This window comes from Zalophus californianus, chromosome 2 (assembly GCF_009762305.2).
Source record: "Zalophus californianus isolate mZalCal1 chromosome 2, mZalCal1.pri.v2, whole genome shotgun sequence".
Lineage (NCBI taxonomy): Eukaryota > Metazoa > Chordata > Mammalia > Carnivora > Otariidae > Zalophus > Zalophus californianus.
The window spans coordinates 129,432,253-129,446,688 of record NC_045596.1 but is presented as its reverse complement, the minus strand read 5'-3'; the positions used below and the strand labels follow the sequence as shown (position 1 = coordinate 129,446,688).

Here is a 14,436-nt window from a genome sequence, read left to right as displayed (position 1 = left end):
GCTGAGATTAGAATGTTTAGAAGAAGGAGAGTAGCAGAGTTTGTACAATTTCCCAGGCTACCCACATCCTTCTGTCACCTCACCCTTAACACAGCCCAGGCTTGGCCTTATTTTTTCAGGAGTCTCTAAAATTCAGGTAAAATATGCCTAGGGTTAGTCCAAAGAGGACTTCCACAAAAAACTCTTCACTTTTCAATTAAATATTTATTTATGTTGAAGTTTATTTCACAAGTTTATTGTGAAACAGCTGCAAGAAGATATGCTAAAACATAGAAAATTCTTTAATAGCCATGTACTTGCCATCCATCTCCAGAGATGAGACATTACTGGAACCACAGGAAGTCCCTGTGTCTCTCTACTTTGACCCAAGGCAATCCATAACCAATCATCTGAGTTTGGCATTGATCACTGCCTTTCTTTCTTGATAATTTTCCAACTGTGTCTGAATCTCTAAATGATGTGTTATGTCCTTTTACCTTGGTTGAAACATCATGATAGAATCATGCTAATGTCCTCTCGTCTGTGACTTGATTCTTTTGCTCAACATTTTGTGGTTTGTGGTGCATATGCCATTATGCACACATTAGAGTGGAGTAGCAAAGAAGGTATGTACCTGCTGCCAAGGTTATAAACCAGAGCACAGCCATTATTGTCAATGCTTCCTTTGAGCCCTTTTCCGATGGCTTCCTTTCTGTCCACGGCTGCAGGCTGACTAGTGTCCCTACTTCAGGGATAATCATTCCTTTGTGACTTATAGTAAATGCATTTCTCTACAATAAAACTGTTTGGTTTATTTTTTAATTTTATATAAATGGATTAATAGTCTGTGTATTTTATTGGGATTCAATTCTTTTTATTCAAAATTAGAATCTTTCGTGTTAATGCATGCAGATGGGTCTCTTTCACTTTCAGTTCTTTATGGCCTTCTGCTTTAAGTCTATGTCACAACTTATTTATCCATTCTACCGTTGATGGACAGTGAGGTTTTCCTGTCTGGGGATATAATAACAAACGCTGTGAGGAGCGACCTCATACGTGTCTTCTGGTGCATATGTGAGGAGTTCTCCGGGCCCCAGAGTCTAGGCTGGGCATATACATCAGAGGATGCATATGTTCAGCATTACAGATAGTGCCAAATTGTTTTATGAGGTAGTTTGCTCCACTTTACATTCCACCAGCACTGAATGAGAGCTATCACGGTTGTTTGCGCCCTATTTTCTATTGTCAGTCTGGTGGGTGTGAAATGGTATCTCACTGCGGTTGTCATTTGCGTTTCTTTATTACTAATGAATGTGAGCAATTTTTTTCACAGTGTATTGGCCATTACTGCTTTCTCCCATGTGAAATGCATTTTGATGCACTTTGTCTATTTTTCTACTGGGTTGTTTGTGTTTCTCTTTCTGAACTGTAAGGATTTTTTAATAAATTTCATTAGCATTTCTCCTTTGCTTTTTGTTGCAGATATATTTTACAATTTGTGACTTGTCTTTCACTCTCTTACTGGTACATTTTTATTTTGATGAGTTAGAATTAATCAGTCTTTTACTTTATGACTTTCCCATTTTGTAAGTGAAGAAATTCTTCCCTATCCTGAGATCAAGAAAATATTGTTGCATTGTCTTTTAAAATTGTTAGTGGTTTTCCTGTGTTTCACGTTTATATCTATAGTGCATCTAGAATTTATTTTCCTGTTTTACATGAGTTAGGGATAACTTTCCTTTTTCTTTTTCTTCTTTTTTTTTTTTTAAAGAGGATTACCAGTAATTCCAGCGACAATAACCTTCCCCTGTGATCTGAAATACCCCCACTGTCATATGTTGTTTCCATAACTGTTTACAGGATCCTTGACTCCTTTGCACTCATCTCTTTGTCTATCCACACACCAACACCACACTCCCTTAATCACATAGACTTTATAATCAATCTCCATACCAAGGAAGCAGCCCCATTTTCATGTTCTCCATGAGTATATTAGCTGTTATTGGCCCTTTGCACTAATATGAATCATTGTATCCACTTGCCAAGTTTTCACACACACACACACACACACACACACACACACACACACACACACGCCTATTGGGATTTTTTTTCCCGAGGAAAGGAGATTTATTCATAAGTCTTTGGGTGATGTAAGAGCTATCCACACTTTTCATACATGAAACCCAAGTAATCATGACATGCACATTTGATTTCAGTGAAACCTCACTCAAATTAACAAAGAAAATGTCCAAAACAATTGCATGGCCTCAATCTAGAATTTAAGTGACTAACTCATCAGGCCAAAGTATCTTCCTCACAAAGCTCTGTATAGTGGTGCGTTGTAACTAATAATCATCTACCGAAGCTCTTCTTTTCTTTTATTTTAACTGTGGTAAGAACATTTAACATGAGATCTATTCTTTTAGCAAAATTATAAGTGTGTACAATACAGTACTGCTAACTCTAGGCACAGTGTTGTCCAGCAGGTTTCTAGAACTTATGCATCTTGCATAACTGAAGCTTTATACCCACTGAACAGCACTTCCCTGTCACCATCGCCCCTCCCCTATGGCACCTGGCAACCACCATTCTATTTCCTGCCTCTAGGAGTTTGACTATTTTAGATACATCATATGAGTGGAATCATGCCATCTTTATGTTTCTGTGACTGGCTTGTTCCACTCAACTTAGCGTTCTAGGGATTCATCCATGTTGTCACGTACGGCGGGATTCTCTTTGTTGAGACTGAATAATATGCCATTGTGTGAATACACTATGCTTTCTTTGCCCATTCATCCATCCATTTAGGTTACTTGAATTTTTTGTTGGAATTGTATTAATTCTAAATATCATTTTGGGGAAAGCCTGTATCTTTACAATATTGTCTTTGAATTCAGGATGATATAGAAAAATCACATCCATTGTTTCCTTAAATATATTTTAATAAAGTCTTAATTTTTTTAAAGCAGGCTTGCATGGTTTTTGTTAGATGTAGTCTAAATCCTTTATACTTTTTCTTGCTAAAGTAAGTGAAAAAAATGCTTTTTCTGACAATGCTATTAGGTTTACTTGAAATTAGCATTTATATTTTGATTTTGTATCTAGGAAACCTGTAAACTACTGATTCTAATATTTTTCTGAGCATTCAGCATATATGATCATTACCCAAACATGAACCAACTTCCCTGGGTTTGCTGGAATTATACAGCTATTTATCTTCTTTTAGTGGTTAGCCGAGCTATTTTAACATATATAATTGAAGTCTAACATTAATCAATATCCTGCTCCTGAATAATACAAGAGACTTAGAATTCTTTATCTCCAGATATCCCTTTTTCTTTTTTTTTTTTTTTTTTTTTTAAAGATTTATTTATTTATTTGAGAGAGTGAGAATGAGAGAGAGAGTATGTGAGAGGGGTGAGGGCCAGAGGGAGAAGCAGGCTCCTCGCCGAGCAGGGAGCCCGATGTGGGACTCGATCCCGGGACTCCAGGATCATGACCTGAGCCGAAGGCAGTCGCTTAACCAACTGAGCCACCCAGGCGCCCCAGATATCCCTTTTTCAACTTATAAGCTCCTGTGGGCCACAATTATAGTTCTTTCCAATTAGACATTATTAATATTTTTTCTCTGTTTTATTTTTATTATGTTAATCACCATACATTACATCATTAGTTTTTGATGTAGTGTTCCATGATTCATTGTTTGTGCATAACACCCAGTGCTCCATGCAGTACGTGCCCTCTCTGATACCCATCACCAGGCTAACCCATCCCCCTCCCCCCCTCCCCTCAAGAACCCTCAGTTTGTTTCTCAGAGTCCATCGTCTCTCATGGTTCGTCTCCTGCTCCAATTTCACCCCCTTCATTTTTCCCTTCCTGCTATCTTCTTCTTCCTTTTTTTTTTTTTTAACATATAATGTATTATTTGTTTCAGAGGTACAGTTCTGTGATTCAGTAGTCTTACACAATTCACATCACTTACCACATTATTAATATTTTTAAATAGATTTCTATGCTTCTTTGCTAACTGTTCTTTCTTACATCTGAAACTTACCTCTGGTGTCATTTTCTTTCTACCTGAAGTACATCCTGTAGTGAGGGTCTGTTGTAGTAAACTTGTTCAGGTTTGGTTGTCTAAAAATGACTTTGTTTAATTCTTGTTTTTAAAAATATGTTTGCTGGTCTTAGAATTCTAAGTTCACGGTTATTTTCTCTCATCACATTTAAAATATTATCCACTGCTTTCTGGTTTCCAATTGTTGCATTAAGAACTTAGCTGTTGATCTAAATACTGTTTATTTATATCTTTTTTGGAACGCTAGTTAGACAAGTATTGAGCCAGACACTCTCTCCTACATCTCTTTTGCACATTTTTCATCTCCTTGTCCCTTTCTCTTCAATCTTTATTTCCAGAAGTTCTCTTGGGTTCCTTGTCAACAATTCCTGGTCTCATAAAAAAATAATCTTTTTTTAAAAATTGAGGTATAGTTGACACACAATGTTATGTTAGTGTCAGGGGTAAACATAGTGATTCAACAAGTTTATATGTAATTCTACTGTCACCACAAGTGTAGCTACCATGTGTCACCATACAATGTTATTATAGCATCATTGACTATATTCCCTATGTTGTATCTTTTAACCCCATGATTTATTCATTCCATAATTAGATGCCTGTAAAAAAGTAATCTCTTCTTCCTTGCTCATGTTTCTAAACTTCTTTTTTATACATTTAAACATATGCAATAATTACACATCCTGTGTCCAATAATCTAGCATTTTAAGTCTTTGAAGATTTATTCAGTTTTCCATAGATTTGCCAGCTCTCATTCATGGTGCCTTGTTTCTCTGTGATTTTCATGCTTGTTAACTATGAGTGTTCATTGTTCTTAAAACTTTTTCTCTGAGGGTTCTTTGAAGACTGGGTTGAATTTGTGCCTTTTAGAGAGGACTTGTTTTCCTTCAGCAGATCACCTGGGTACATCATCAAGCAAAGACTAGCTTAAATGTAATTATTGAGGGTTTTAAAAACATATAGCTGTGATAGTATGGCTACCATAAATTCAGGCTTAAGTTAATAAATTCACAGCAGAGACCTTTTTTTTTTTCCCTTCCAACCAACACCAAGGTCAAGAAAAGCAGGTTTCTGTGCATCCATTTTGAACTTGTTTTTGTTTTTTAAATACTGATCACTCATTTGGAGCATATGTAGCCTTTGGGTTTATAGCTTTATTCTGGTTTTCCCATTAGACTCTTCACCTCAGGCTTCTTCTCTTGTTTCTCATACTCTGTGCAGCTATCAGAGACGGATTTCAAGGAAGAAGATTCCCTTGGAACAAAAATGGGCTTTTAGTACTCGCTTAGCTTCCTGGATTACTGTTTTCAGTTTTTTGTTTTGTTTTGTTTTGTTTTTGTCCTCTGAGGATTCCTTACTAGTATACCAACTCAATCATGCATTTCAATACACACACAATTTATCAAGCATTTTAGTTGTTTTTGTTATGAAGTTTTCCATACCGCTGTCAAGAAACCTTTTTAAAAACTTTTAATTATGGTATTCAATTCATCTTTCATGTCACCTGTGGCACATAATCTTCAGGCTTGTGTGTAAAGCTACCTAACATAGGTTTTATGAGCATATGTATTTTAAGCCATATGCCAGTTAAAATAGAAAACTGACGTGTATGATAAATCTGTAAAGATCACTAAGGTTATGGTTACTCTTCTCAAGGGTAAAAATGTGAGAAAGCCATTTTGTTAGTTACTGACTTCATAAGTTCTGATAAGAAGGATCTCTGATGAGAACCGCATTTTCTGTCCATTTTGTGCCAGTGTTTGCTCTGTCCCATAGTCACAAACCAAAGGTTTACTTTTGTGTTCAAACTCCTTGTCATGTCAGCTTAAAGACATCTCCTACTCATTGTCTACACCAGCAAGAATGTTGGAGTTTTACTCACATCATGTATGTAAATAACAAATGGTTTGGTTATTCCCATCCCATCCCATGATTTGGTAGGTTGGGGGTGACATAAGACAAAAATGATCAAACTTGCCATGTGTCAAGGATGTGGTTTTAGCAGGAGATAGTTTCAGAACTTTTGGATAACATAAATAATTTGTCACAGTCTGCTTTGGGTATATTCATATGCATGTGCACAGTTTGTATTGGATTGACATTCCCTGATTATGCTATCAAGCAGTTAGCATTTGAAGAATCTTAATCTCATTTCGATGTGTATTTTATAACTTGGGCAAAAGCTACGTGTGTACACATAGGAGAAAGAAAATAGTACTGCAGTTTCATTCTCAAGTTATTCTAGAACTGGTGCGCTTAAGCGTAAGAACTAACATTAAGTCTTTGCCCATGAGGCTTGTACTGGAAGGAAAAACGTGGACTTCTGCCCAGACTGAAAGCCCAGTAGTTCTTGCATCTCACCGGTGACAGTAAATCCTTGATATCTCTGAGAAAAATATGCGTATATCATCCCAGGCAAATGTGGGTCTGATAGGTGTGCCAGCCTTGAGTCATCTCACAGACGGGATATTGTCTTTCCTACTTACACAACTTTCTCAGCATATGCCAATTATTATGCCAAAAATAAAAGCCAAGCAAGGAAAACATTAGAACTGCAGAGCCATTCCAAGTGCAAAATTCCAATTATCAAAGCCTAAACACAAGCCTTTTATTAAAAAATCCACTTTGATCTGTGCTGTAATTGGCACACTTTCTACTAAGTGACACTGGCAATTTAGTGTTGCTTTTCTATGTTATTTTTCTTTGGTTAATAGTAACAGAACATGATAGCAAGTGGAGTGCTCTGTTCAGCGGAGATGGAGTGCTGGATGAGAGCTTGGACCTACCTCAGACTGGGGCTCCTCTGCCGTTTGGGGGTGCCGGTTTAGCTCTTGTTTCACAGAGGTTTCTGAAGACCAGCTTGTTTCATTACCGGCTCATCAAAATGCATCTTAATGATTTTTCCAGCTACCAATGGTCGTATCTACCCTAAATTTTCTGCCAGGGGTGTCAGTCACATCAGACTGTGGCCCGTAAGAGTAATCTGGCTTTCTGGAGTTGATAACTGGTGACAATAAGTGAAAGTGGCTTGTGGAAATTTTACATTTTGTAGTATAGTGAGTTCCTCATATAGAATATATTTAGCTGCTCTTAATAACAGAAGAGAAGCTATAAAAATCTCCCAAAAACATTCAGTACTGAAGTTAGAACACTAGAACAGGGCATGATTCCCATTAGCATCCAGGTAAGTAGGCAAGAGCCTGACATTTTCTTGGACTAGGATGGTTGTCTGAGGGCACTGGTTCAGATAGAACAGTAAGAACTATGGCTTCTAGGCCATATTGCCAGAAACAGTTCAGGTTCTTTCACCTGAGACTTTGATTAGTCCATGACTATGAAGTGTTTTCTTTCTAAATTCAGAGCTTTTGCAGATATTAAATCTATACCTGATGATGGAAAGGGTAAGGAACATGGTAGGACACTGGAATATAGATCATGATCCTGCACAGGAACATTCTAAATATGCACTGTATCACTTCTCCTGCAACCCTACAAAGTCATTGTGAATACCCCCATTTTACAGGAGAGGAGGCTCAGCTCCATAGAACCTGAATGACTTACCCTGGGTCACAGGCATAGTGGAGGTTACTTACCTAAACTAAGTAGCCAGGGCTAGGATTTATACTTGGTTTCAGGTGTCTCAACCTCCCAATCAGTGTTCATTCAATGAATCTCTATTTGATGGAATTTCTGACAGTGAGAGCTAAGTAAATAATAAAATAATAATAATAAATTCAGTACAAAATTTGTCAGCAAAAGGGAGAACAAAAACAGAACAGAAAGTTGAGAAGGAAATCAAATCAGGGGATGATTTTTCTTAATTCGGAGGAGAAACTCATGCAAGGCACAAACCCCAAGAGTCAGCTTCCCTAACCTGTTTGTATATGAGGGTATAACATATAATTATGGATGCCTTCTGTAGGCCAGACCCTGAGCTAGGCACTAGGAATATGACAGTTGGTGTAAAAGATAGGCACCCATCCGCACCTTGTAAGCTTCTAAACCAAGAAGAAGCACCAGTCTGAAACAGATGAGCACAGTACATGCAGGTGCTCCGTGAGAGTCTGTTGCAGGCTGACCACAGTGACGGTATGGGGCTGGCTGGTCTGGAAAGATCCCTGAGGAAGCGCAGAAGTAGGGAACCATGCCAGGCAGATGGAAAAGCATGCATGGTGACTCTGTAATGAGCATTTGAGGAAGAGAACATGTAATTATTTTTAAGATTTATTTATTTATTTATTAGAGAGCGAGAGAGCGAGCAAGAGAGAGAGAGAGAGAGAAACAGCATGAGAGGGGAGAGGGTCAGAGGAAGAAGCAGGCTCCCTGCTGAGCTGGGAGCCCAATGTGGGACTCGATCCCAGGACTCCGGGATCATGACCTGAGCCGAAAGCAGTGACTTAACCAACTGAGCCACCCAGGTGCCCCTGACGAAGAGAATATTTATGAGTGTTCTGCGCACAGCAGAGAGAGCAACGTGGGGAATGGCAGGAATGAGACTCCTGAGGCAGGAGAGGCCCAAGCACGTCCGTCCTATGGAAGTTTAAAAATGCTGAATTTTGTCATAATCACCATGGGAAGCCATGGAAAGGGTTTCTGTGGCACAATGACAGTGTCCATTTTTTATGATTCAGTTCAGAATGGGAACTGGATTAGAAGGGAGACCAGAAGAGTGATGCCACGGGGCCCTTCATGTAGGGGAGAAGGTGGGAAATGCCAGTGGCTCAGAGGAGGGCAGTAGCAGTGACGATGGAGGGCAGATTCAAGAGATGTTTGAAAGATAGACTTTGCAGACATGGAGATGGACTAAATATGGAGAGAGAAGGGTCATTTCAGAGACAGCTCCCACATTTCGCCTATTTCATAGTTTCTCTCCCTCCGGTGTGTTAGAACCTTGCAAATAACCCCACATTTCTCAACTTTTTTCACAATGAGCCCAGTCAGGTGGGAAGGGTGGCCAGCCATCGGGAGATTTGGAGGGACAGGGAAGAGTGCGAGCATAGGAGTGAAAGGTGATTTGGAGCTTTTTAAACAATGAGTACATCATTTTCTTTTATTTTTTTCCTCCCTCGGAATCAAAATAGGAGAACTCACTGTGAAAAAACCCAAGTTTCTCGATTTTGAAGTGAGACATGAAGTACGACTCATCGTTTTAGCGGAAAGTAGGGGGCACAGAGCCTACAGCAAAGTAGCAGTCTTGATACAAGATGTGAATGATAACTTACCATGCTTTGAGCAAAGCGTTTACCAAGTGTCAGTGTCTGAAGGCCTGTCCCACAATGCTCACATCATACAGGTAACAGAAATGTGTTTTGTGTATGTGTATGTGTGTGTATGGAAATTATCATCAGTCTGCATCAAAATATCTAGAGCCTTTTTCGAGGACATAAATGTGTCTAGGGCATGTAAAATGTTTGATGAACTGGATGAAACCTTAGTTCGAAGGAAGTCTGGAGTTTCTGAGTTCACACTTCTTCCTCTCTTCATCCCGTGCTGTTAGTGCCCACCTGCTTTCTCTAGGGACTCTGCCTGACACTAGCAGCAAATCCACAGGGGCACAAAACTCAGCTCAGTTTATCATGTGTACAACTTAGAGGGGAAGTCAGAAAAGTAAGCATAAGATGTAAATGCACGTTAGTAGTGTTAAATAGAAGTGCCCATTTAATGTCATGAGAGAGAAGAGGAGAGACAGACTCTTCCTGGAGGAAAAGGGTAAGACTTCGCAGAAGAATGGTATTTGCGCTTGGTCTTCAAGGGCGAGCAGGCGCTCGGCTGGTGGAAGCACAGCTGGATGAGCATGGACAAAGGCATGGACCCATGGAAGAGCTCCCTGGGTGCGAAATTTGCAGACATTTCACATGAAAGTCCCAGATCCACTGTTCCCGGGCCTCATCCCATCTCAGCAAGGAGGCCTAAGCCATGAAAAAGAGGATCTGTTTTTAGGGCAGTCTCGTGCAGGCTCTAAGACCCACTCACCCTTGATAGCCTCTCTGCCTGCTTCAGGACTCCGACCCAGTTCCACCTTTCCCTTCACAGTTGAATTGCTGTTCTGTCTTCAAGAAGCTGGACATTGGGAAATGTACAACCTCTTGGGAATCCGCACAAGAAATCCATATAAAAACCCCTTCCTGGCAAAGTCACCAGCCCACCGGGGCTTTCCCTCTGGCCTCTCTAACCCCGCTACTGTGATCCAGCCCCTAGTGATGATTACTCCCCTTCCTCTCCGGGTCGAGGGGGCCAGGGAGCCTGAGGACGTGTTAGAACACCTTCTGAATGAGACGTCCCACAATGCTCTACTGTATGGCTGCCTCCACCTGCATCTGGAGAGACACCTTCCTTTGACCTTCAGTTCAGCTCCAGATGTACAGGTACCTCTCTGTTGGTGCCGACAAGACCAGTGGAGTCTTGGCCCTCTTGGCGTCTTGGCTCTGTGCATCCCACACTGTCCAGGATACCTAGGATTTCCTCTGCTGTTTTTGCAGACTTGTGTTGTATGACAGTGCCCTAATCGCTTCAATCGCCAGCCTGTTCCAGAAATGCTTTGGTTTCAGCCACAACTGAGAAGAAGGGGAGGGTGTTCCCTTGCCCCATCTGTATCACTCTGTGCAGTGATACATGTTCGGGGGGGATGACAGAGACCTCTAGAGCCACTGTGGGGCCTGCTCTCTCACAGAGGACCCCTGCACCGGGGCGCTACTGCATTGCACCTCTTCATCGTTCATGCTCACCTGGATAGAGCTAGACTGCTCCATGCAGAACACAAGAAGGGGAAGACACCTTTAAAGCCCAGGTACAACAAATGGGAAAGAGCCTGGCCCACCAATGTGTCAAATTAGGTCAAACTTCAGGAAGGCTGAGTCAGGGATGGATACAAGGACCTTCATTCTTCACATTTTTAGATCATTTAATTTGTTCCAGGAAACCAAAACTGCCATTTTCCTGTGTCCTGTTCAGATAAACAGGAATGTCGAAGGCTCTGGAGTTCTAGCGCTTGTGGTAGTTCTTGCTTTTGCCATCACACTGCCCACAGTCCCTGATTTTGGTTACAGCCCCGCCAACTTCTTTTAGGAACTGCCCATCCTCTGTCAGCTGCAGTCTTACTGAGATTGTCAGTCAAGGTAGTGACGTGTCCTCCGTCCCCTGCCCAAGGCGTTGTCATCTGCCTCAGTCTCGTGTAGGCTTACTCTCCCTCAGATCTGAAACTTGAGTGGTAAGACACCAGCACAGAGGCACATTAGAGCTGATTCATCTTGGTGGCAACAACTCAAAAGAAACTGTGCCCCTGGGGGACCCAGGTCCTTGGCCTTCACCCAGACACTATCTTTCTGATACATTTTTCCTGGTTAAGTTTGCCATAGTGGATATGTGCTGCTGGCGTCCTAAAACCCTAATGGATACACCTCCTGGGAGACCTACTCTTGGGAACACTCGGAAGCATATGGACCCAGAGGATATGAAGGGTTTTATTCTGCCCAGATGCACATGAGTTTCTTTTCCTGGTGACCTCCAAGGAACTGTGCATTGCTGCCTTCCTTTACTGAGTAGCTGGCTTGTGTGCCCTCCTGATGAGGTCCTCAGTGTCCCACTTGGGCCACTCAGGATCCCCTGAGATCTGACGACAGTGTGAAGAATAGATGAGAGCAGAGGGAGGTCGAGGCCAACACCCGCCAGGACATCAGTGTGGTCACTCAGGAGAGAGATGACGGGAATATGAGGTCAGGCCCAGGCTGAGGGACACAGAGGATAAAAACAAGTAGAAAAAAATACAAAAACAATGAACTGTGCATCACTACATCAAAAACCAATGTATTGTATGGTGACTAACATGACATAATAAAAGAAAATTTTAAAAAAAGGAAGAAAAAATTTTAATTAATCCGTCAACTTACTCTTAAGCAAGATCTTGAAACCACTAATGGAATTAATTTTTTATTAAAATGTAATACAGACTAAATAATACATCTCCATGGAGAATTATGCAAGACTTTTGTCTCATCCTCAACACTACTTTGATAATTTACCAAATAAATGATCAGGATCTAATTTGTTATAATACACTAAATCTAGGCTATTTCATTAATTAAAAATCCTTCTAAAATGAGACATTCAATAAGATATATAAAAAAATCCACATATGGCCAATTTTACAGGCAATACTTTAAGCAGGAAAAACAACAAATTAAAGACTACCATTCACCATGCAGAGATTTCTTTCCTTCCCTGGTACTGGTATGAACCTAAATATAGTTGGAAATCTATTCAAGCAAATTACAATTTTTTTTCAAGTTCAGTGCCTCATTTTATTGTACTTTATTGCACTTCACAGAGATTAGTTTTTGTTTTGTTTTGTTTTACAATCTGAAGCTCTGTGGCAAGCGTGCATCAAGAAAGTCTGTGGGCGCCATTTTTCCAACAGCATTTGCTCACCTTCTATCTGTGTCACAGTTCAGTAATTCCTGCAATAGTTACACATTTTCATTATTATTATATTTGTTATGGGGTTGGTGATCAGTGGTTTCTTGAGATGGAATCTATACCTGGTGAAGATGCTGTGAAATTGTTGAAATGACAGCAAAGGATTTAGAATATTCCATAAACTTAGTTGATAAAGCAGCAGCAGGGTGTGAGAGGACTGGCTCCAATTTTGAAAGAAGTTCTGCTGGGGGTAAAATGATACCAAACAGCATCACAAGCTACAGAGAAATCGTTCGTGAAAGGAACAGTCAATCAATGTGGCCAACTTCATTGTTGTCTTATTTTAAAAAATTGCCCCAGCCGCCCCAGCCTACAACAGCCACCACCCTGGTCAGTCAGGAGCCATCAACATCAAGGCAAGACCCTCCACCAGCAAAAAAATCATGACTCGCTGAAAGCTCAGATGATGGTTAGCAATTTTTAGCAATCAAGTATTTTTAAATTAAGGTATGTACATTTTTTTTTTAGATATAATGTTATGCTGTTGCACACTTAATAGACTATAATATATGCACTGGGAAACAAAAAAAAATTCATTTGACTTGCTCTATTACAATATTTGTTTGATTTGGGTGGTCTGGAATGGAACCCGCAATCTCTCTGAGGTATCCGTGTATTTTCGCTTCTTGCCTAAAATTGTAGTTCAAAACATGGGCTACGCCTACGCCTACTGAAAGCTATTTGGAAGTCCTTTGAACGAGCCTGCAGAACACTTTGCCCACCCATTACCTACTATATTATAAATGTAAGCCCTTTGATCATTGTTTTTAAAGTGCATTTGGCAATCCGTAATTCTTTCATCATGCATTTGTCTGAAAAACAGTCTTAACCCATCTTGCAGGATGAAATCCTTATCTAACGGAAGAGCTGCTTCCTCACAGGTTTTTGCTGCGGACCTGGACAGTGGGATGAATGGCCTTGCCGAGTACTCCATTCTCTCTGGCAACCAAGGGGAAGCATTCCACATTGATGCGCAGAGCGGTGTGATCACAGCAAATGCGGTTCTAGATTACGAGCTCACCAGGTCCTACAGGTCTGTCCCAGATTCAGATCTGTTCACTCAAGTATTCTGCTTGTTTCTGACAAAATTGTTGCTTTGGCCATGACTTCCTGTTATGTAAGCTTCGTTGTAAAATGTGTCGCCCTTTGATCCAACCTACGATCACTCTTTTGATATGCTGAAGGAGTCTTAGAAAGTATTTGCTCTTTGGAAAAGGTGATTACACTACAACTTTAGGGTCCCTTGCAATTCTTAGCTTTTATGAATTTTTGATGCTATTAAATACTAAATGAGAGACATTAAAAATGACAGTATTTGTGAAATGCCTACTGACTGATAGAGCACTCTGCAACCGTTTTTGGTTCTTGTTTTTAAAAATAGTGAAGACTGGGTGACATTTCTCTTTTTAACTCTTTACTCGGTTTCATGGACGAAAGTACAACCCTGTCATCAGGTCCTTGTTGCAGTACTGTGTTCTAATACAAATGATCTGATGAAGTACACGTTCAACATGAAATATATTTTGTCTAGAGTTTAAGGTGTACAGAATTATGCAGAATTCTATAAAAGAGAGAATAACAGGGTCGCAGGTCTTCTGGTTATTTTAAAAAGTCAGGGCTACAAAAGTCTTGCTGTACATACAGATATATTTATGGCATCACGGCCTTTAAAAGAAAAAGGAAAAGACTCTAAGGAACCAAAAATGTCCAGGAGTGGAGCTTGCCTCAAACAGTGGTAGCCTAGCCTTCCATGGAATTCTACTCTTTGACAAGAGAAGGTGGTTTCTGTGTGAGTGCCACTGAAGAGAGAGCCCTAGCTATATGGGTGAGTGGGGGAAATAACAAAGGTTTATTCTGTAGGCCTGTTGGAGTCACAGCACACCCATATACCGGGATGCCTTCAGGAA

General features: G+C 40.4%; 1 protein-coding gene across 1 annotated transcript in view; it reads left to right on the top strand.

Annotated features, from left to right (window-relative positions):
• Nucleotides 1-14,436, top strand: part of DCHS2 (dachsous cadherin-related 2) — a 247,311-nt gene that overhangs the window by 216,950 nt on the left and 15,925 nt on the right. The window contains 2 exon segments of the mRNA XM_027597418.2: nucleotides 9,139-9,350; nucleotides 13,411-13,562. Coding sequence (XP_027453219.2) covers nucleotides 9,139-9,350; nucleotides 13,411-13,562 — 364 coding nt within the window.